Genomic DNA, 23,654 nt, shown 5'->3' with positions numbered 1-23,654 from the left:
TCCAATGTTACATGTTGAGCAGCTGCAGTTTCTAAAAATGTTACTTTTGGATACTGAGCACAATAATCCAATACTATTCATATATTTCATGTATTTAAATAATTTTGTTCCAGTGCTGGATAATTTAAACTTCCTGAAGTAGCATTGTAAACTGCTTCAATGACAGTAAATTGCTGAATTTTGTTCTCTGAAAAATTTTAGATCTGCATCTGCTCTTCACCATTGACATAGTAAATGCTTATTTTCCAAGAGTATAGTCTGTTAATGAAACTTGGAGTAAGACATGCTTTTTTATTTTATGTCAGCTTTACACGGTTAAAAAAAAAAAGAATAAAAATTGTCTTTCAAATGCATATTTTGATTGAATTTTAATACTGTGTGATCCATGTTACCTATCCATACTGAAAGTGACTAATTTTGTCTTAAAACCTTTCAGTGTAGTTTCCTGTGTTGCCTTGAACATCAGCGTGCAGACCTCCGTTCCTGCTTGAGCTCATATTCCAGATACTTTTCTACAACCAGTGGGAGGTATACTTCTTCTCCATTGCTTGCTGGCATATATTGTTGTCTTCTTTTACAGTTTACAAAATGTTTTTTCTTCTTACTGATAAAGCAGCTCTAAAATATGATACTGTTGGAGCTATTTATCTCCCATAAAGGTACCTTTTGTACCATTCCTCATTTGTCCTTAAATAACTTACTAATAAAGGTTGTCTTTTACTGTATTACGTAAATCTTTTTATCTGCTTCAGTGAGTTGCTACGTTTGTTCTCAGCTAACCTAAGCCAAATTATAGGAAACGTAAAGATCTTCTAAAGGTAATTATTTTGCTGATTACCTGGTGATATCTTGTGGACACCAATCTCTTAGATAGCGATCTGATGCTGTTGATGAGTGCTTGGAAGTGTTTTTTTTTAACTTTGCTGAATGTGGCTATCTGGAGCAGATATTCTGTAGATGTTTTGAACACTTACTTATACATGATAATAAAACCTAGATCCCAGATAGTAATTTAATGACTTGTAAATATTTGACAGGAACTCAAAACCTACAACAGGGGACTTCTTAATTAGGCATTTATTTTAATAATTCAAATTAAAGTATCGGATAGTATTACCACTTATGTTTGAAGGGGAAAAAGTCGTTTAGTAATACATTTATAACACTACTGAGAAGTTTATAAAGTACACTGAATGGTCTATAAACAAAGTTAGAGATTGATTTTTTTCCTGGAAGCGTTTATATTCTTAAAAACTGCCAAACTCCCCTAATGTGGCTTTGTGGGCTCCTATTTATAAACGCCTGCCTATTTGTCAAGAAAAGAGGTGGAATTCACAAGGTTTTATAAAGATAGAATTGTGCTGAGAAAAATGTAAGATTAATTATATATTCTGAAAAATATCCTTCCTGACACCTAGAGATGATGAGCAAATATGCTAAAAAAAAACCAAACACAAACAAGTTGTCCAAAAAGAAAGCAAGTTCAACAAGCCAGTGATTCTTCCAACAAAGAAAATCTTATGCAATATTTGTATTGCCATCAAATAAGCAAAACATACAGCAGAGTGCAACGATTTTTGCAAAAGTTTCTGTACACGTTGCTGCTATATACGTAGAAAATGAGCAAGATATAAACTACATTTGTGTATTTCACCTGCCATTAAATATTTTTATATTATTTCAATACAGAGATATTTAAAGTTCATTGATTCTGCGTTATGGATGTACTAACACCTTTTATGCAGACCACGTAAAAGTTGCTTAACTATACTAGGGAAAAAATTTGAGAACTAGGGTAACTGTAACTATACTAGGGAAAAATTGGGGTATCTGTGAACTCGGGAACTTGGTATGTATAGATCTATACAAAACATCTATTTTATGTTGTTTTAAAGAGTTTTTGAGCAACTTTGTTCTACTCAAGTCTGGACATGAGGGGTGAGAAAGCTATTCTAAATATAGGGCTTACAGTACATGTTTTATGTTCATTCATGTGCACTGTAATGAATGCAGATCAGTTTGTATAAAGTGAGAATAATGGTTGTAAGGCATATTTAAGGACAGCCCTTTTGAATACAGTTTTTACCTGAAAGTAATTCGATTAAACCCTCCAATTGGACATCCAAAGCACTTTATTAAACGGTGCCAGCGACACCTTAGTAGTTGCTCCAAGCACCTACGTACGCTTTTAAAACTCGATGTGGACCAAGAACTGGGGCAGCCGACCCCGTTCTCCAGGACACGAACGGGTAAGAGGACCTCGAGGTCTATCCGAGCCCTCCCCATCAACCCTCGGCACCACGGTTCGGGGCCCCCCCTCTCACACCGGCGGCCGCAGGGGGCTGCGACCGCCGGGCCGCGGCTCCCTCAAGCGGAGCCGCCGCGCGCCTGCCGCCTCCCGCCCGCTGCCCCGCCGCACCCCACGTGACGTGCGGCACCTCCCCCTCCCCGCGGCCGCGCGGCGTCGCTCTCCGGGCATTTGAACCGCGCTTCCGCCATCTTCCCAGCGCCCAGTCACTGCGCGGAGCGGCGCTGAGAGGAGCCTCGCGGAAGGTAACGGGGTCGGCGCGGCCTCCGTTTCAGCCCCCCGAGGGTGTGAGGGGGGAGCGGGGCCGCTCGGAGAAGAGAGCGGGGCGAGGTGGGCGCCGTGTGGGAGCGGGGCTGGGGCGCGGCGCGGCTGGGCCTCAGCGGCGCTGGTGCTGTGAGGCCGCCGGCCGTGCGCGGCGCCCCCCTCCCGCCGCTTCTCAGAGCGGGGTGAGGGCCGGCTCCCCTCTGTCCCTGCAGCCAGGGCGGGCGGCATCCGGGTGATAGAGCGGAGCGGGGCCCTCGAGGAACGGCCCGCGGGGGAGGGGAGGCGGCGCTGCCCAGTCATGGTGGCGCTGGGCCCGCTGTGAGGGGGGGGCGGGTGGGGAGGCGCCGTTTGGGATCCCCCATAGAACCCCCGGCCGGCTCATCCCCATGTGTGTGTATGGGGGGTGGGTTATAACCGCTTGTGAGTGGCTCGGGGGGGGCTTTTTGTGGTGCCGGGCCGAGGGCAGTCCTCCGTGAGGCGGTATTGGGGGGGTGGGGGTGGGGGTTCAGCTCGGGCTGGGGGAACCGGCCCGAAAAGCAGAGGGGCGCGGCGCCCGCCGCCGTTATGGGGCGGAGGGGGGTGGGGGGAGGCGCCGCCATTTCCGAGCGATCCCGCCGCGTGTGGGGAGGCGGGAGGCAGCAATGGACCGGGACTGGGGCCGGGGAGGAGCTGGCGGGGAGAGGGGACCGCGGGGGGAGCGGCGTGGGCCCGACCGCAGCCCCCCGCCGGCCGCTGCCGAGTGGCGCGCAGAGCCACGCGCCTCGGGAGGCGGTTTGGGAACTGAAAAGGGCGCCCAGCCCCTTCCGGCGGGGCCCTGAACCAGCTCGGCGCCTGTGAGCTCACATGCTTCCATTTCCCCTGCAGACCCAGCATGGCCGCCCAAGGAGAGCCCCAAGTGCAGTTTAAGGTAAAGGATTTCGATATTTTCTGTTTTTGTTCTTTCTCTTCAGTAGAAAAGTAGCAGGAACGACTCTCAAGTACCAGTGTGGATGGTAGGTTTGGGTCTGAAGTGCTGCTTTTCCATTAATAATGCAACCAGCATTTGATTTGTACCACATCATTATGTTCCGTTGTCAGTCTAGTGCTGTTTGTAGTTTAATGTAAGTATCATTTTATAAACAAGAAAAAACAAACATTAAAACTTACTGAAAGAGACGTTCATAGCAGTAAGCAGAATGTGCTTAACATATCATACAACAAGTTAACATATCAAGTTAACAAGTGATTTAACATACCATGCTGTTCTGACTGGGGGGCAGAACATACTTCAGGACAGAGTTTTTCATTTTAACAGCCAGAAGTCTTTAAGACTGCTTCATGGAAGATTGTTACTTGTGTTTCTTCCAATGCTTGGTTAGGATATCCCAATTGCAAGTTGTACAGTTTTTTTTAATTGTAATATTGTAGTGAGTTTATCCAGTTTGGATGCTTAAATGAGTTTATTTAAATGCTGTTACATTCTGTTTGAATAACCCAAATGTTCTTAATTCAGTTACTTATAGCTTAGTAGAACTACATTTATAATACATCGTAGTTTTCAGTTATGGGAATTACATAAATTTGACTGGAGTTACAGATTAACAGGTTTAATAAATGGGGTCCCAATACAGCAAGTTAGTTCATGGGTGATTCCAGTTCTTTGTTTACAGCATTTTGGAAGACTGAAGTCTCTGTGGTAATTAAAATGGGCAATAAATGCCTCGAAGTGTGTTGCTTTAACTCTTTTTTTGCTTTAATGTATTAACAGCTTGTCCTGGTTGGTGATGGTGGCACTGGTAAAACAACATTCGTAAAACGTCATTTGACTGGTGAATTTGAGAAGAAGTATGTAGGTATGTCTGAAGAAACTTTCAAGATCTAATATTTTAGTTAGAAGTACAGTTCACAACTTACTAAGTGGAATGCTCTTTTCTATTCCTATAGCAACGCTGGGTGTTGAAGTTCATCCTCTGGTGTTCCATACTAACAGAGGCCCTATTAAATTTAATGTATGGGACACAGCTGGCCAGGAGAAGTTTGGTGGTCTGCGAGATGGCTATTACATCCAAGGTAAGATGTGTTTATATGTAGGAATACCCTGTAGCTGTCAGAGGTCAAGCCTTCATTCTATTCAATTTGGCCAATCTGAAAGCTTTTGCTTGACTTTCTAGTGTTGAACTGGTTTCTGAGTTTTCAAACTTCTTATACAGATACAGATATTTCCTTTGCTAGGCAACCTGCCCTGATGTAGGAAGACTTTGTTTCAGTTTTCTACTGCAGGCTGTAGTATTAATGAACGATTGTGCACCCTAAAAGATGCATCTGGTGAAATAAAGCAGTTAAAAAGTGAAAGTCTGCATTTCAGTTAGTAAAACTTGTATCTGTATTAGCATCCTGTGCTGGTGCAAAGACTTGGAATGCACAAACTGTAAAATCTTCAGATACAGTGAAGTTCTACATATCCTTGACAGAGGCTAGTTGCCTTTAGAAGTAGCGGCAGCCCCTTAGTTTTTCTTTGGCTAAGCTCTATTCTTTGTGTACTTCAGTCAGCTGCATATTTTTTTAATATTCTGCAAGGGATGATTAGATTCTGACGCTATTGCTTTTCCTTTAGAAATATCAGGATCAAGTCAAGCCCCTGTGTTCTTTGAAAAACTTTTCTGGACAAGGGCATCCTGAGATGTGGACTACAAGCTCTCAACTTATCTGAAAGCCTTGATAGGATGCCTAAGATTAGTTAACTGGGTATTGACTAATTTCTGTCAAATGTTTGGGTAAATTACACTTGATTTTTGTAATCCTATTCTATTTCTATGTCATGCAACAGTAAGGTGTTTAGTAGGACAGTGGACTGAATAAAACTTGCTGGTATTTGGGCATTGAAGATGTAAGATGACAGGGTCATGGGCTGAGCTCTGCAGACTCTTGTGCATTGAACTTGTTAACAGTGTACTCTCAGAACTGTGAGGAAAAAGCTAATGCAGGCACCCCTAATGTAAGATTTTTATGGGTACTTTTTCTCAGTCTGGTTTATAAGGAAGTTAAGCACTTACTCTTCCAGTATAACTCCTGACTTCTTTTCTTACAGCCCAGTGTGCCATCATAATGTTTGATGTAACATCAAGAGTTACTTACAAGAATGTACCTAACTGGCACAGAGACCTGGTACGGGTATGTGAAAACATCCCTATAGTGCTCTGTGGCAACAAAGTGGATATTAAGGACAGGAAAGTCAAGGCAAAATCCATTGTCTTCCACAGGAAGAAGAATCTCCAGGTATGATGTCATGAGTTTGTAGGAATCTAGATTTACTAAGTCTATCAGCTACATTTGGGTGTTCTGCCTTTCTCACTACAGGCTATAATATTTCAACTTACATCCCATTGGCTACTTGAACCTAACTTCAGGGAAGGGAAAAGTGATGATCTTGTTAAGTGATGATCATCATCACTGGTATTGAGCAGAAGCTGTAAGTTCTGTTGTATACATTTGGCTTTTACTGCTCCGAATCTCATCGTGATGCAGAAGTAAGATAGTTCAAAGTAGACCAAGTCATAAGAGGTACCACTGCCTCCTGAAAGTTGCACTTTTGATCAGATTGTGTTTTGTAAAAGTATAAATTTCTGACTATTTGCATGAAATGGTACATCTCTAGACACTTGAATCATAACTACTTCTGAGAGCATAAGCAGAAGTTACACAGTCAAAAAGAATACAATGATAATGATAAAAATAGAGTAAATTGTGCTTGTTAATCTTGGTATGTTCTAAATATCAGTGTTAAGTATGTCTTATGTACAAAATATACTTTTTTTTTGTCAGTATTATGACATTTCAGCTAAGAGTAACTACAACTTTGAGAAGCCTTTCCTCTGGCTTGCTAGGAAGCTAATTGGAGATCCCAACTTGGAGTTTGTTGCCATGCCTGCTCTTGCACCACCTGAAGTTGTTATGGACCCAGCACTGGCAGCACAGTATGAGCAAGACTTACAGGTAACTGAGGAAGGGGCAAAGGTCAAATGATTGCCTGATGAATAGTATCTGGACTCCTGGGACTAACTGGAAAAAAAACAAAACAGTTCCTAAGTATAACTTCTCTCTTTTCCAGATTGCTCAAACCACTGCACTGCCAGATGAAGATGATGACCTGTGAGGGATGAAGCTGGAGCCCAGCGTCAGAAGTCTAGTTTTATAGGCAACTGTCCTGTGATGTCAGTGGTGCAGCGTGTTTGCCACTTTATTATCTAGCTGAGCAGAACATGTGCTTAATCTTGGGATGCTGAAAGAGATGAATGGGCTTCGGAGTGAATGTGGCAGTTTAAAAAACAAACAAAACAACAAAACAAAACCAAAACTTCATATTTTGGACCTGCATATTTAGCTGTTTTTTGGACTGCAATTACTTCCCCTTTTGAGTTTCAAATATAAGACTACTGCAGTCACACAGAGTGTTAAGTGGTAAATCTTGTTTCTGTCATTCCCATTCTTTTTTTTTTTGTTTAGATAATAAAGTTGTATTTCAAATATCTCTAAGCAAGTGAATTCTCATGCATTGTTAGAAAACTCTCTTGAAGTGTCTTCTGTTCTTCAGTTAAGGCTAATCCTTGCTTGCCTACTGCACTTCTTACTCTATTTCCTTTCTCTTCATGTTATGCCCCTGTTACTAAATCAAAGCTAACAGTTATAACCTTCCATTGATTTCCTTATGCATATAATTAAAGCATCTGAGCAAAGCTGAACTAACTGCCAGGTAAAACTAAAGGAGTGAACACTTGAGTGGTAAGTGGCAAGATCACCAGATAAGCATAAATTGACCCATGTGAGTGGGAATGTTTGGGCTGCAGGGTGACCTGGGAGTGAAGCATAGCTCAGTTTGCATATGCTACTTTCAGATACGGTCTCTCAACTTTATAACTTCCAACTGTATGTTTTCCAACATGCCTTCATGGAGCTCTGTGTTTTTTTAGTAGCCAGTAACAAATGGCAGCTAGGTTTGTTAGGTGACTAAAAGCTGTATCTTTGCATGGAACATCATTCAGTAGAGCTATAGTTGATTAAACTCTCTAAGCATCGTAAAACTCACTAACTAGAAAACAGCTGTAGATGAGCTAAAAAGCTCTTGGCTACAGAAAAGCATATTAACTAAAGCCACATATATATAAATATCTAGACTTTACTGTAACTGCACCAAGTTCTTAATTTGAAACTCTAGCTTATTACAGCACAACTGGTGGAAAATGTCTACTTTTAACACTATCTTGTAGAAATTAATCTTGGTCAATATTAGTACTGCTAGTAAACAAAACTAAGTTTAAGATACCATTTTTCAGTAGTGTTTGAGTACATGAAGCCTTGAACTCTTCAGTTTTGTATTTTTGGTTTCTTAATAAAGTGGAGCATTTCATTTATTCCTTTTAACTTGCATGTTTGTATATGTAACTCCTACTTAAGTATTTCTTAACACTTCATTCTGATACATGTTAGCAGAAACTGTTGATTTATCTGAAGGAGAGAACAATACTGCCTACTTAGTGCAAGCTCAAGTTCTGTGGGTTTTTAAAACTAGTTAATGAGAAGGTGAGTTGTATTTGGGACCTGAGACTTTTTAAGGAAAACTAGGAACATCATACATGAGTTGTAAAGATAGACTTAACATTCTCTTGAATTTTACTGCTACAAGATCTTGCTTTAGCTTCATATTATGGGCTCTCTTCTGTAGTTTACTAATTTACTTTTTTATATCTTGGTTAATACTGCTAGCTTGAATATCTGCTGCTGCTTCACTAGTTGTGGAAGCCTTTTTGTCATCAAGTTGTCTAACTTCCAAATAATACAGTGTTTTAAAAGTGCGAATCATTTAGGAAACTGAAGTAGTTTTTGCAGTGTTGATAAACCTCTAAAGGGAAGACAAAGCTGCAGTATGTTTGCCCTGTTTCATAATGTTTGATGTGATCTCTACACCGCCCCTGTTGTAGGCAGGTACTAGCATTTGAGTTAAGCAGCTAAAGATTTATGAAAAGTGAAAAAACTGTTTAAAAAGTAGAACCACCATGAGCTTCAGTGTTAATACCAACTCAACAAAAACTTGAGAATAGGCAATAATACTAGTCCTACTGTAAAGTAAAGCTTTTGACTTGAAAAGTTTTGGGTGTGGGATCAAATCCACTTGTTGCAGGACTGTACTTGACTTTTCATATTTAGCTGCTGTTAATTGTTTAATGAGGGTTCCCCTGATGTGCACATCCAGTTTCCTCGGCTGTAGTTCCTTAACTATAACACTTTAAAAAGTTAACAGCTTTAAAGCTTTTCACAAGTTGGGTTTTAGCAAGATAATTTCCTCTATTAAGAAATGAGAATAAAACTTACCAAGAACTTCTGTACTAAATAGTCACATCATTAGACCTCCAACACCATTGTGACTGAACTAATAAGACAATCTGCAGTGCTGTTTGTCCTGCTTGGCTGCTGGATGTAGACAGGGTTAGTTTAGGTTCAATGTAGGACTTGATATGTTACTATACATCACTGGGTGAGTTTTTCTGACTCCAAGATCTTTTTTTTTTCAGATTTTTTGATAACAGACTACTTCCAGTTTTTAACTGTCAAAAGTGAGATGAATTGCAGGCCTACTTACTGTTTCTAGTTCTGTAATAAAGCTGCAATGTTAGCGTCCAAGTCCAAAGGCTTGTGTTAGAGTAGTTGGAGAACTAGTGCATCTGGAAATCAGAAGGTGGGGCAAAAGCAATAGCTCAAACTGTCAGAGAAAATGGTTTGCTTTTGCTTACTGTACCTCTAAATTGAGGGTTGAGCGTGTCCTTGGGAAAGCTGAGGTTGCCCTTGAATTTATTAGGCTTCCAATAGAAAATTGCTTTAGAAAAGTGCTTGCCAACATTTCTACAAGCGGGAATCTGTATGCCAAGAGGGTCAAAGTCTCTGTCCCTGTGCTGTCTGCAGGTTACAGTTCAACAAAATGCATCTATAGTCTTGATATAAACTGCTGGAAAAAGCAATGCTGAGACTTTTTTCCTGCCTTCTTCCTAAAACGGAGATAGTTGAATCTGACTACTGGTCACTTTCACCTGGCTTTTAGGGGCAACAGTTGTCTGAGCCCTTCTAAAGGCTCTCCTCTGCAGTGGGATGGAAAGAAGTGTCTTAGAAGCAACCGAAAAAGTGTGCAAAGCTAAATCTCTTGCTTTCATCTGTCAGTTTTCATGTGGTTGCATTAATTTGTAGGTTTTTGTGTGTGGCTTTTGCAATGAGCTGAAAGGTTTGCTTTTAACTTTTTTTTTTTTTCTTAACACAAGCTGCTATACGAACATCCCATGAAGGAGTTCTTGCACATGTCCTGAAACACTTAATCAGTTCTACAAGAAACACTTTAAGCTGGGAACCAATGTTAGGAGAATACTGTCTAGGACAGTTTAGTCACATGTAATGTTTTCTAACATGAAGGCAAGAGCACCCTGAAAACACCTGTAGTAACTTTTCAGCGTTCAGGGCCCTCTGGCTTGTCTGCAACTTTTTTATCTGGTGCAGGCTATCTCATCAGCAAAGAAGGTGGAAAAAAAAAAAGTGGTGCACTCTTGGCTTTGACACAAACTCAACTGGCTTACAAGTCCTGTACAGTTAAACTTGGAAGAATTTTATTCTTGAAAGCAAGACTTAACATGCGGACCTATTTACCAGACCTAGAGTGTCTCAATGATGAGCCAAGACGCATTCTCTTTTTGTATCTCATTACTCAATTACTGAATATCCTGAAATGTGTTATTGTTAATTTTCTTTTAACTTGTCAAAAAGCAAACGGATTGTTCAATGAATAAGTGGTACTTCCCTGAAATCTTAGTGTTCTAGAAGCTGCCACTGAAATGGGATGATGTTCATAAGTGTGCTAGTTCAATATAGGAATAGGTGTGGTTTTTGGGATTGTCATGCTTGATACTTGTCCTGCTGTGATCCCAGAGCCCTTTGATAAAAGGAGAGCTGAGATTCCAATCTTTCCAGCTTACTTGAGAGGGCAAAAGCGAGGACAAATTTCACAAAATATCAAACGCTTTCATATAACGCTTAAAATGGTTTTTGATCCACCATCTCTAATACACTTAGTGGAAGCATTTAAAACTGAATTTCATCTGAAACAGCTCCAAGTTACTAGAAGAGGTAACGAGCTCAATTTACTGTTATCTATTTCTACGTTGACAATTCATGAAAGGTCAGCTAAAATGAAAACTCTTAAGATTAAAATAGTCATAATCAGGAAGCTCAAAGGTTGTTTTGTTTTTTATGCTATTAACCAAAATTATTAAGACCAAAATTTTTCACCAGTGTGTGATTCCTCTTATGTCTAAGTGGCAAAATCACTGATTGTACTTGGAAGCATCAGAATCTTTGCTAGTACAGCTATAAATTTTCTGCACGAAGTGTAGAACTAAAGAAAAGCAAGTAAGTGATTAGTGTAAATGGTTCTTGTTTACTTTGAACTTTTTCATGTAAAAGTTACTGTGCATAAGCTGGTAGGACCTGTCTAATTTCCCAGCTGTGATATGAATTCCTATCACTGCCACTTCAAGCTTGTCACTGCACAAGAGATCATGCTGATGACTGTTGCATCTTGGTGCTTACTGAAAATAGTGCAGGAGGGAAGTGATGTGTGTTTTGCTTCTGCTGAGGATATAAAGGAAAGTTAACTTTCCAGTCAGGCTATTTTGATAGACTACACCATTACAAATTTGTTAAACTTCTAGATCCCAGGTTGGGTTTGCAAGGTGGGTGTTAGGGAAAGAGATCAAGATGGAGAAGTGTGTCCCATTTATAAATAAGGTGAGTTATAAGAAACAGAAAATCTTGACGTGCCTTTTTTTTTTTTTTTTTTTTTTTTTTTTTGCGTTATCCATTGCCTATTGCTTTTGGAACTAGTACTTTTATTTCTCATTTAGGTCTGGATATTTTGTTTTATTTCAACACCTGAACCGATGCTCGGTTATAAAACACTGAATTCAAACTGCAGTAAATGAGCACAGTAAATTTCAAGGGCTATGTGTAAAAGAACTGTTTGAGATAGTTCATTTGCCATCAGAAGCATAGAAATTGCCTGATACACGAGGCTTAAACCTGATTAAAGGGAGAAGTTCTTACGATCTGAACAAGTTTGATATAGTTTCCAAAAACTTTTTTTTTTTTTTTTTTTTAGAATGAGTGGCTATTGCATAATTCTCTTGCTGGCTGTATACATATTGGCTGTGGAGCATCTAATAACACCGATTAATTCCAGGTTTGCACGAAACTTTGCTGGAATGTAAAAGGATTGCTTTTGTGGTACCAGCTTCAACCACATGGTGGGGCACACTGTCTTTGTTGCTGCTCTGATCAAGTAAAAGTATTGAAATGTACTTGAGCTCACACAAGCAGCTTGTATTCAAGAAGGAAATGGTGTGGATGCTTTTAGGTTTATTAACAGTAGTAAATAGTTATAATCCATGTATAATAGCAGCTGTTAGTTGATAGAAGTTTAAAAGAGTGGATAAGTGTTTTCTTTGTACGCAGTTTTCTTGATGCAGCATAAGACAAATGTAACAGCTTTTTATTTGGTTGTTCCTTCATCTTCAGTTAAATCCACAACAGTGTGAAATAGACCAAGAGCGAATTACAGGGAGACTTGCATAAATAACAAAAGACTGTTTAAAAAAAAACAAGCACAGCACTCTAAAGAGTTGCTGGCAGAGCCTGGGTTCTGCTATCATATCCTCCTAATTTTTCTACTCTTCAGCAATTTTTCTTATTTTTATTTTTTAAATCTAAGTTTGGTTAAATTAAAGGTTAATAATAATTGACAGTTAATTAAAGTATAACTTTACCTGGAAAAATGAACCCACACGTGAAGTGCTGATCCCCTAATCTTTATGCAAAACAAATATGGTGAGGGATATATAATAGTAAAAATGTTGTACAGCACAGTTTCATAGAGTTTCATGTAATGTCATGCTATGATCAGGTTGCAGTACAGATAGTGACATGCACAGAAAGTTTGCAGGATCAATGATCTGAGTATTATAGTTCCCGTCTCTAATGAGACTGTAAGTAAGGGAGAAAAATGTTCTTCTGCTGAGACCTTGAGATTTGAAACGAGGTTGGCTGGAAGAACTGGACTGTGATGGTTTTCTTTGACTGTGCCGCAGTACCTTGTGTGGCATGTGTAGTATGGGATAAACGGCCTCTGTACAGTCCAGCTGAGGTCCCTGGTTCAGAGTGAAATAAATGCATGACTGGCTACACAGGCATATTCCTAGCTGATGTAGCACTGGCGGAACTGATGGCAGCTATCACACAGAAAAAGCTAGGTAGTATGGCATAGAACTAACGTGGCATCCTCAGAACTATAGTCCAGTTGGTAAGATAAAGCAATGAGCAAAATGTTTCACAAGGCAGGGAGACGGCACCTGTTGTAAGGGACTGAACCTGTGTAGTGAGAGGGAACTCAAAGGTAGGAAGATTGAAGTATGCGGGCAAGTCAGGCTACCAGAAAAGGTGTGGAGAGCAGCTAAAGAAATACATAAATAATCGTTAAAGAACAAAATTCTCCTGTTGTAATGTGATAGTGATTAATACAACATTCCAAAGCATAGCTAACTAATGACAGTTATACGTAATGGAAGTCTGCTATTAGATATCAAAGCAAATAGAAGAAAGTAGCGTGTGTGTGGTGGGGGGCAAGATGCAGGTTGCAGGGGCAGGGAAATAAGAAACCTCTCCTGGCAACTGAGACCTTCACTGAATGATTCTCTACCACAGGAGTTCAAGTAAGACTAGTTTTGTATCCAACAAAGAGCTTCTTGTGTCCGTGCATGAGATAAGCTGATCCAGCTCATGTGCCTTGCTAGAAAGCACTTCAGGTAGTGCTGGCAGATACTGTGGCAAAAAGCTCTATGGAGAGAGGGAAAAAAAAATCTAACAGAAAATAATTTTTCTATCAGTAGTCTTCATTGTGCACGGGTCAGTTGACCTCACTAGAACTTCTGTGGCTTACATGGATGCTGTATGACAAATTCTGCATTAACACCTTATGATTTGAAGATTACTTGTCAGGCAGAGCGTTTTACCACACTTTCTTGCAGGTGAATAACTTGGCTTTTTCTACATCAGGCATTATGAGTAAACAACAGGGATGTTTAAGAATGTGCAAAGAATAAATATATTTTAGGCATGTAACATATTCTGGATTGCAGTTTGTAAGTCTTATACCCTGGGGCAAGCATTTTTTTTTTCCCGTTTCGCTACTCCTTTCAGTTATTTTTGTTGACTGTTTTGGCAAGTGCGCTTCAAGCACTCTTAAGCAGGTAGCTCCTGTCTTTTTGATATGTCTGTAAGCAGTGCCTTGTATAATTAATATGCCCTGACCATGGAAACTTCAGTATAACACCTACAAAACAATAATACTTTTTTCATGTAAATATGATATTCAGTGATATTTATAGACTCCTTAAATAACTAATTTTAAGATGTCACTTGCAGCTGAAGATGAGTGGCCTTTTTGGATCCTTTTTAGTTAGAAATGGTGGTATTTTTCAATTATGAAAATACTTTATATTTTAATCCAGTCCTGTGATTCCAACATGTCTTGTGACTTTTCTAATCTTTGGGATTGTTACGGCAGCCAACAGAGATAAGGCATTTCTCTAGTCAGATTATTAAGCAATACAGTAGGGTGGGGACCAAACCAAAAGCAGTCACGGTGGTCAAAAGAGTACATGGAAGAGAATTTATGCTAGGATTTGATTTATGTGTTGACCCTCCTCTATCAACGGAGAGCCAAAACTCTAAGACTCACAACCCAAAAATGGGGGATGGGGGGGGGACTTGATGGATATTCTGGAATGCAGTTATCATGCTCTCAAATTAATCAGCTGCACTTTGGACTTGAAAACTATTCAAATCTTACAAACATAGATTTGGAAGCCACTATGGACTCTTAAGCTAGTGCCCTATGTGATTTCTGTCACCAGCCTCTCATTGCTTTTGCCAGATCTAAAGTAAGAAACTACAAAAGACAGGAGCTGTGTTATTCCCCATGGAAAGAGAAGTCTTTAATATGTACATCTGTAATAAGCTCAGATGTTCTTGCTGAGAAACACTTTGCAGATTGGCTTCTGGGTATATGCTCCGTTTGTGCTAGTAAACTTGTTTCACAAAGCAGTTGAATGAAATTTTCATGCAGTTACTTTTACCCAGAAGAGCAAGAGAGAATTGAGTAAGACTAAGAGAAATTGGAATATATTCTGAAGGCAGGACTTTATTATGGTGAAATAATTCTGTAATTAAGGAAGTCTGACTACCTGAATTGATGCCAAAAATGCAGTCATTATAGGCAGTGGCTTTTTGGCAAATAAAAATTAGTTTATCCCTTTTATTATATGATTAGCCAATTTAATGTAAGCTTGACATTAAGGCCCAGATAATCAAAGATTCCACTGAATTAAATATTTGGTACTTACATGAAATCTTAAACTATTCTTGAAAAAAAAAAAAACACAACAAAACAAAAAAAAAAACAAACAAACAAGTATTTTGTTCAGTATATAGAATAAGATGTTCAAGGCACTACAGCAAAACAAAAGTCCAATAAACAGGACAATACGGTAAACAGACAATAAAAAGAGTAATGCAATAACCATAATCAGCAGGTGGGACCTCATCCAAAGAAAACTTAAGTGCGTGATTTAATGTATGACGTTATTCACCTGCTTACTTGGCCTTTGAATCACCAGGCTCTGAAATCTTTTCAGAAAGAATATATAATCAGCCTAACATTACATATATAACATTATAAAAGTATGTTCATCTGATTAGTCCTAAATTTTGCTGCCAAAAAGCTGTATTTTACTTTCTGGCATCAACTCAGCAACTTCACATTTTCTTAATTAGAAAAATATTTTTCCATGATAGCATTTGCCTTGTTGAATTAGCTCCAGGATTTTTGTTTGTTTGCTTTTTCTTCAGTCTGAACTGTTCTGTTTGTCCTTTTTGGTATAATCAACTCAAGGAAAATCTCATGCAATATTTTCTTGTGTGGTTTACTTTCTCAATTATTTTTGCCAAAATCTTTTACTAACTGAAATAATATAGGGACCAGTATCATACGACAGCCACTGCCACCCCTGGATTGTCTTTTGCTAGATTGTGTTGTGCAAATAAGAACTTTAATGCCTGCGGTTCTTCCAGTAATGAAGCTTTTTCATAGCTTATGTGGTTCTTCACTGCTCTGAGAAGGATTTGAGTGGCTCATTAGCAGTGATTGGGATGGATCCACCTGCACACAAGAGTTGGGGGCCCAGTGAAGAACTCGTGAAGTAGCTTGCTGCGGCACATCTGAGAGCTGCTCACGTGGCATTCTAGTTGCACTGTTAAAGATCACAGCTCTGAGAAGGTGGATGGATCAAGAATCATCTTACTGTTAATCACAGTAACACAGTTTATAAATACAGATTTTATTAGCAACTATTCCTCATGCTAGTAAAACATCTGTGCCCCTCCTATAGCAGTGTTCTTTCAAAGGCAGTGTACGTCTTGCAGATTGTACTAGTTTGTATAGACTGTACAAGGATTTTATGCATAATGCTTTTCCATAGGTCTAGAATGTCTTGGTTTTATTTTTTTGTTAAAGTTGTTCTTTATTGTCTTTATTGTGTCTTGAGGTTTTTTTTTTTGGTTAGGGTATTTTTTGTTCTGTGTTGTAAATTCAAATTTGTTATTACAAGACTTTCCACTGAGAATCAGTGTTGATTTTTGTCAAAATTAATATTTGCCTGTGACAAAATAAATAAATGAGAAAGAAGATTATAGAAATGCCATGATTCTGTGACTTCTGAGGTCGTTGTTGTAAAATACAGCTGGAATGCACCAAAAGAACTAATTTACCTCATCCTTGTGCTGCAAGGTGAGGCAGACTATTTTCATGGTATCCCTGACAATCATCTGTGCAGCCTGTCCCTCAGGGCCTCCAATAATGGAGGTTCCACATATCATTAATGAAAACTATTCACATCTTTTTTTTTTTTCCTAATAAAAAGCACTTTTACCTGTGATTTATTCATTTCGAAGTTTAAATGGAAAACTTTAAATGGTACTGCAAAAAACTTTAAATGGTACTGCAATTTTTTACAGCCCTAGACAAAACTTACAAACCTAAACTTTAACGAAAGGTGCTAGCTGTTGGTTGGGAAAGTGCTAAAAGAAAAAAGACCAAATGTTTATTTTTCTTTAGTTCTAAGAACATGGGTAAATCTCTTGTTCTCTCATAGGTATCCACAGTTCAAAGGATATTTACTATTTCATAGAATAGAGGGACTGTAGCAACCACTGACTATGAAGATCTCAGTACAATAACAAGAAATAACACATCTTTGCGAATACATGTTAACTAACACTTTCTAAACAAGAACTAAAAAAAAATCACTTGTATATTTGTTTACTTAGAATTGCCCAGTGAGTTATGAAAGTACAGGGGGGTTAGTGTATTTTTAAGTTCAAATAAAACTTATTATATGCTAGATTTTCACTGGTAGTTACATAATGCACATCAGGATTATATTTAAGGGATTACAATGAAAAGGGAGTGTAGTTGTTAGATGCCTGAGAACAGAAGCAAATTAACTCTTCCCAGCACACAAGAGTGCTACGATATGTTACCCAAGCTATTTGTGCAGTCCATCCTGTGAGGAAAGGAGAATGCAAGAAATCTTAAAGCAGGAGTCAGTGTCTTCTGCCTTGTCCCTGTCCCATACATCAATACAGGTTAATACGATGACACTAATATATAATCAGTTGGTGAATTTTAATGTCTTCCAGTTTTGAGTGAGATTTGTTTTCCTGCTTTTCTCTAAAATCAGGGGCGCTACAGTGTTTCTTCTTTTATTAAAACTCTTGTAGTTACTCTATTGATTAATACTGCCTTCCATCATTATTTATTGTAATACAACAAGGGAAGAGCACAGGGAGGGAAATATATTCTTCGGTGTCTATGAAGATGTCATTAAGAACTTGTTTGGGGCAGCCTGTAACCAATAGCTATCTCTAAATAGTGCAGGTTCTCTTGATGAAAGAGGATTTGCTGAAATTGAAAGAAGCTGCTTCAATAGCAGTGGTTTTTAAATTAAAGCCAAAGTTGAGAGAATACAACAAACTTGCTGGAACCACAGATCAAAATACTAATCAATATGCAGTACTTCATTCTAGATAACTAGTTCACCTGGATAAAGAGTTGACTTCAGGTAACATAACTTCTGCCTCTGTTCTCATTTTTTCATTTACAATATAGGGGTAAATTACCTATATTATAAAACAGAGCTAGTTAACAAAGTGTTGTCTTCTGATGTACTTTAAAAAAAGGCATTAACTACTTGCAAGATACTTCAATACAGAAATGTTTTCAGCCAATGCATTCTAATGAGCTCTTTCGGTTCCCATGCTCAAAAAAGAAATAAGATGTTGGAAAAGGAAAAATCAAACCGAAACAATCCTTCCAACTACTGTGCTTTTGTTTTAAGTGCTGCCAAATGCAAGTTGGACCTGTGTCATGATATGGGACTAGATTTTTCTTCCAAAAGACAAACTGGAAGTCAGACTTGGTGACTGGGGCGGAGCTGGTGTAAACCAATCTGTGGCTCCTTTGAATGGCTGAAATGAGCTACACAGTGAAAGAGGCAGCTTTGAGTCTGGATATAAGTATCTGCAATGCAGACTTTGTACCCAGTACAAAAAGAAAAAAAAAAATCAGACTTGTAGCTAGTTAAAAAAAAAATATATATATATAGGGAACTCCCTTTCCTGCTTATAAACTCTGCAGTGACTGCAGTGGTAGAGTGGCTTTTGCTGTAGCCTGTTAAACCTTAGAAAGGGGGACAAAGGCTAATGTAGCAGTTCAGGACACAGCTCCTGGTTTAGGAGGGTAACTGCAAAATCCAGACGGGTTTTGAGACAGGGCTGCACAAGCCAAAGGAGGACCAAAGGAATGATGCAGATTCTCCATCAAATCTAGGGAGTGTGGTTATGAGCAGGGACAGCTTCTCCAGCGTGTCCCTTTCTGTATTTTGTCCTCCTACAGTAACTGTAGGGAGGGGACTCTGTGAAGTCCTTGTCCTCTCCGTTGAATGTTAACTCTGCGGGAGTTTCTGAGTACAGTGACTGTGTATTGTTCTGGTTGCAAATATATCAAACCTGACCTGAGAGCGAGTGCAAGGCATCTCCCACTGCTAGAGTCCTAAGGTCAACTTCATAGGTTTAGGAAGAACTTATCACAAAGGTGATTATTTAAAAACAAACAAACAAAAAAATCCACCTTTTCTTTGGTGTGGGCTCACAATTTTAGGTTGGAATAATGTTGTATAAGGAAGAGGTAATAAACTGCTAAGAGTTGACAGCTTCTTTTGTAAAAACTGCTCCTGCTTTGAAGCTCTGTGAGCAGCTAACATACTCATTATGGAAATGACCGTACAAACATGTGTACTGACACGGCAGTATGCATGGCACAATCTTGTTTTCGTTCCTCGCAGGTGTGCAAATATAATCAAGGTGCACATATGTACATATCTGAACAGTTGCAAGAGAACCAGCCGAGTTGCCCTGGATGTTCCCTGTGACAAAGGACAGCTGATTTTAGTTACAGATCTGTTCCGTGTGACTTGAGTTAAGTGACAGCAGTTCTACAGCTATTTACACTGCAGGTCCATGACAAGCCAGAAAAATTAGCACTAAAATTACAAATTTAAGTAGGTGGGTGCTATAACAACCTAGTTAATAGTTTCTATTACTGACAGATAAATAGTTTGACTAGGGAGTAATTTTCATCCGGAATATTTGTTGCTGTATTAGAAGAGACTGTGATAGTAGAGAAGCTTAACAAAATCTAGCAGTTAGAAAGGAATATATTAAGATTTAATCTAAGATATTTGATAAAACATTTCAATGCCAATTTTGCACCAGCTCTCTTGTGGAGAGTTAATGATTCAAATGAAAGCAAAGGTAGAAAACTATTACGGATTGTTTTCTGCAGTGTAAAACAAATTCTTTAAAGGATTACTCCCTTTGCTTGTATTTGCATAGTTAGCAATAAAGATTTTTAACTTCAAGGTGTTTCTCATTTCCTGGTAAATATCAGCTGCATCACTTCTAATTTTTTGTTTTAATAATATAATTATCCTGAATGAACAATGAGGTGAGCAAGGAAAGCTGAAATTGAAAGTGAAGTTTAATCATCTCATGATAAGTCGCACTCATTATTGTGGTGAAAGTGTTGCAACTGAAATCACTGACATAAATCATAAGGATTTTTCTTTTGAGATTAAACCTTTTTGTTTGGAAGTGTGCTGCCATACACACACACACACCCCGAAAAAAAAAAAAAAAAAAAAGAAAAAAAAGAGAGGAGAGGGAAAAAAAATGGGGTGTGTGATTTTTCCAGTGCTGCTTGCAAGCTGTTAGCTGTTTCTGCAGCCCGTCAGACCTCCTTCTGTTCTGTTTGGGGAGTTCATTCTGCGTGTCAACAATGTCCAAGGTGCACAGCAGCTCCCACCTGACCACTTTCTTCCCTCTGCCTAAGTGGGGCAGAAAATCGAGAAGCCTTTCAGGGAGTTCCCCCAGTGCTGTTGCATGGGGGTCACAGCTCCTCCCTTCCTCACCCCCTTAGTGGGACTAGAGCTCCCTTAGCTGTACTGGGGAGAAATCTCTCCAGCTGCTGAGCTCAGGGTGTCCACAGTTACCCGATATATGCAGAGCTTTGTGCTCTTATTGACATTCAAGTACTTTAAGTGAAGGTTATTTTATCTGCAGGTTATTCAAGAGCAATCCGCTGCGATTGTTTGTCTTCTGAGCATTGGATCAGTTATTCTGGTTTGCACACAAGATGCCCAGTGCTACCTCTGGTCTGTGGTGGAAGCATTGTGACTTTTCAGATCAGGTTTCCAGAGGATCACACGAATACATTCAGAATTTGTTTCTGCAAATAATCTCTGATGTCTGCTTGCAATTTGCTGTTTCCACAAAAATTTCTGGCAGTGAACATGTTTGCTTGGATTCTCACAATTGTTTTGGTAAGCATATTCTTTCCCTTGACAGGCCTCTCTTGGCAAATATTTCAAATTCCTGTCTTTCTCTTTTTATATTTTAATATTTCTCATGATTTTTAGCTGCAACTTTCTATTTCTAAGGGTGGCTCTACTTGTTACTATGTGATGCAGACTTCCTGGGGTTTACAAAGGATTCCTCTTCTTCCTTCAGGTTATAGAGGAGTTTCTGGCTAACAATGATGATGGAAGGAGTCTTTATATAATGAAATAAATAAATAAATAAATAGATAGATAAAAAGTACTAGATGGAAATAAGCAAAACTCAGACTGGCTTTTTTTCAGTGAATAATGAGTGCCTTCCGACTAGTTATACTAAGTGCAAACAAAATTTTTTTAGGAACTGAAGTTCAGAATTCTCAAAAGTATTTTGTTTAGATCCCAAAGCAAGGTTACAAACCAAATATGTTTTTTTGGTGATATTGAAAATTTTTAATATTTAATTTTGATAACATACAGCAATTCATGTGGCATGAGCATCTTCCAAAATTAAGTATGATCCCTTCAGTCCTTGGACTATGGAGTTCCACCTACCAAGCTCCTAGCAAGGAGCTGGTTACCACCAGAAGCTTCAGAAGTTCACTGCCTCTGGGCAGCCAGCTGGGTGAACCGGGCCCATTGTCACGAGGCAACCTGCTGGGCTTCCAGCTACCTAAGCCCTACAGAAAGGGTCATTAGAAAACTTTCATTAAAAAAAAAAAAAAAAAAAAAAAAGTTGGCTTTAGCCAAGAGTTTGGTGCAAAAGTTGTGGTTAAGAAGTGGACAAGTAAGAAAGAGGGCTAGTGCCACGGAAGGAGTAGAGCTCAGAAGAGGAACCAGGCAAATATAGACTTATATGGGCACCTGTAGAAATGGGGCCAAGAGCCACCAAATGGATGTATGGGGAGGGAAGGACAACTACATGTCAGAATGTAAGCCGCAGGTGAACAACGACACACATGGAAATGGGTGCATGTGATCACTTTTCTATAGATTAGCATCATGTTTGTCTTTGACTTCTGTTTAGAGAGTGTTTTCCTGGTTGACAAAACATCATGTGCTGAAAGTTCTAATTTACTGAAAAATTTTGGCAAGAGAAAAGGCAATTTAAATTTTGCTGAGATGTTAACATGATCTGATTCTGAATTTTAGTTTCTGGTCTTCCTTACATCACCTATGTATGGCTCATGTCAGGATGAATAAGGGGTAGATATGGAAATATGGGGAAGAGATGAACAGGGCTTATGGAGATGGAGGGCTTATCAAATTTTGTTTAGTGTTATTGTTTCAGTTTTTCACTGAAAAAAAAAAGTGAAGAGAACTTGTTTCTGAAAGCAAGATTTTAACATTAATGAGAAGAGTAAATGAAAATATCAACTAGTTCTAGCTACTATTTTTCTTTAACATATAAAATGTTGGTTGTTATTTGTGGTACGGCTTAGTGTAATTGGGATGCTCTTCTAAAAATACTTAAATGTAATTGCTTTTATTTTTATGAAAGACTAATATTGCCATGGCTATTATAGAAGTAATCTCTTTTATTTTTATTTTTATTTTTATTTTTATTTTTATTTTTATTTTTATTTTTTTGCTAGCTCTGACAGGCAACTTTGAGCAAATCAGTGAAATGGTTAGTGCCTCAGTTTCCCCTTCTTGATAGGGACACAGTAAAATGAATTTCTCAATGCTGTGTGATTTAAATCAATATTTTTTCAAAGGTCATGTTTCTTTAAAAAAATACAAACTGTTGTTTTAATGGATAGCTCTTAGCTTTCCTCCAACAGTTTCTGTCAAAATCTGTTCTTTTGTTCTTAAACATTTGAATTAGGAACAATTGTTCTGGCTTTGCATCTTCTCTGAGTGTGCAGATTGCTAAGAACTGTAATCTCTTTAATCTGTTTGCTGAAGCACATTAACTTGTTTCCACTTGTTCCTAGCTGGCTGGTGTTAGGACCCAGAAAAGAGACAGCAGCAACGTGATATAAATAGAGTACCAGAATGGGACAAAGTTTGAGAAGAAAGCATGACATCACTCAGACTTGCTCTCCACCCAAAAAGATCTGGGATGGAGGTGCAAACGTGAGCTGGACAAGCGAGGAGTTAGCAACTCTTTTCAGCTCAGTTCCTGAGGAAATAGTGCGAGTTATACGCTCTATGCGCTATAAGGAAGTACATTTTCTTGCTAGCAAAACCAAAACTGGCTTCAGATCTCTGACAACGTGAAAGTAATTGAAAGGAAAAGACCATAGGAAGAAAGTTGAAAACAAGATATTTTCTTTTTGGCACAGATTCTAACAGAAATACTTGACTTCCTTCCATGGAACAGTACAACTTTCGGATCTGATGCACATTTCTTTTAATTTTTCTCAAATCATAGTAATTTATTTATGGTTAAATGAAGAGATCAAAGTGTGAAGCAAGCAAATACTACTTAAAGGGTCTGGAAGGATATTATATCATCACTGGAGGAACAGACTTTTTGAATTTGCACGGAAAATGTCCCTTTTAATACGAAAAGTAGCTAAGGAAAACTTATGATTGAAATCTTACAGGAATTTGATCTTGGTTGTACTTTTAACCTTAAATAGACCATGGAGAATTTATTATCTCTGCTCTGTTGTCATTATTCTTTGCTGATTTTATTTCAGTTCCAGTATCAGGTAATGCTCTGAATATGGTCAGCATTAAGATATATTTGGATTCCTCTTAGCAAGTTTTGCCTCACTTTCTCTCATTATAAAATGTTTTATGTGCAGGTGTATGGAAACTATTCCCAGCTACTCAAACACCCAGGTAAGGAATGTTCCATTTATATTTTATGGCAATATGCTTAAATATTTAATTGCTCTTTTTTTTTTTTTGATTTGCATTTTGGTTTGTATTTTTCATTTTCTGTAGCTCTAAAGAAACAGTCAACCCACATTTGAACGTAAGCTCTGTATTAAAAATATAATAAAGCCTGATCATCCTGCTTAGTTTAAATTCACTACCTACTAAATATTCTGCATAGA

At 38.7% G+C, this 23,654-nt stretch overlaps 2 protein-coding genes across 4 annotated transcripts in view; both read left to right on the top strand.

Annotated features, from left to right (window-relative positions):
* Positions 1-439: 439 nt before the first annotated feature.
* RAN (RAN, member RAS oncogene family) lies at positions 440-7,077 on the top strand. Of its 2 annotated transcripts, none has more exons than XM_040577640.1 (7): positions 440-528; positions 3,437-3,479; positions 4,320-4,404; positions 4,496-4,621; positions 5,640-5,827; positions 6,374-6,544; positions 6,660-7,077. In XM_040577640.1, exons 2-7 carry the CDS (start codon positions 3,444-3,446, stop codon positions 6,702-6,704), a joined length of 651 nt encoding a protein of 216 aa, XP_040433574.1. In that variant the 5' UTR covers positions 440-528; positions 3,437-3,443; the 3' UTR covers positions 6,705-7,077. The 2 variants fall into 2 exon arrangements, with proteins under 2 accessions (XP_040433574.1, XP_040433575.1); XM_040577641.1 differs by lacking the exon at positions 440-528 and adding an exon at positions 2,417-2,553.
* Positions 7,078-22,444: 15,367 nt separating this feature from the next.
* ADGRD1 (adhesion G protein-coupled receptor D1) overlaps positions 22,445-23,654 on the top strand; it is a 154,315-nt gene continuing 153,105 nt past the window's right edge. Inside the window, exons 1-2 of one of the 2 annotated variants that reach the window (XM_040576901.1) lie at positions 22,445-23,303; positions 23,400-23,436. In XM_040576901.1, the coding sequence (XP_040432835.1) occupies positions 23,235-23,303; positions 23,400-23,436 (106 nt within the window). In that variant the 5' untranslated portion in view covers positions 22,445-23,234. The remainder of the gene's footprint in view (positions 23,304-23,399; positions 23,437-23,654) is intronic. The other variant, XM_040576900.1, reaches the window with a different exon arrangement.

The sequence above is a fragment of the Cygnus olor genome, chromosome 17, assembly GCF_009769625.2.
Source record: "Cygnus olor isolate bCygOlo1 chromosome 17, bCygOlo1.pri.v2, whole genome shotgun sequence".
Taxonomy (NCBI): domain Eukaryota; kingdom Metazoa; phylum Chordata; class Aves; order Anseriformes; family Anatidae; genus Cygnus; species Cygnus olor.
Note: the sequence above shows the minus strand (reverse complement) of the source record. Positions and strands in the feature narration are given on the sequence as shown.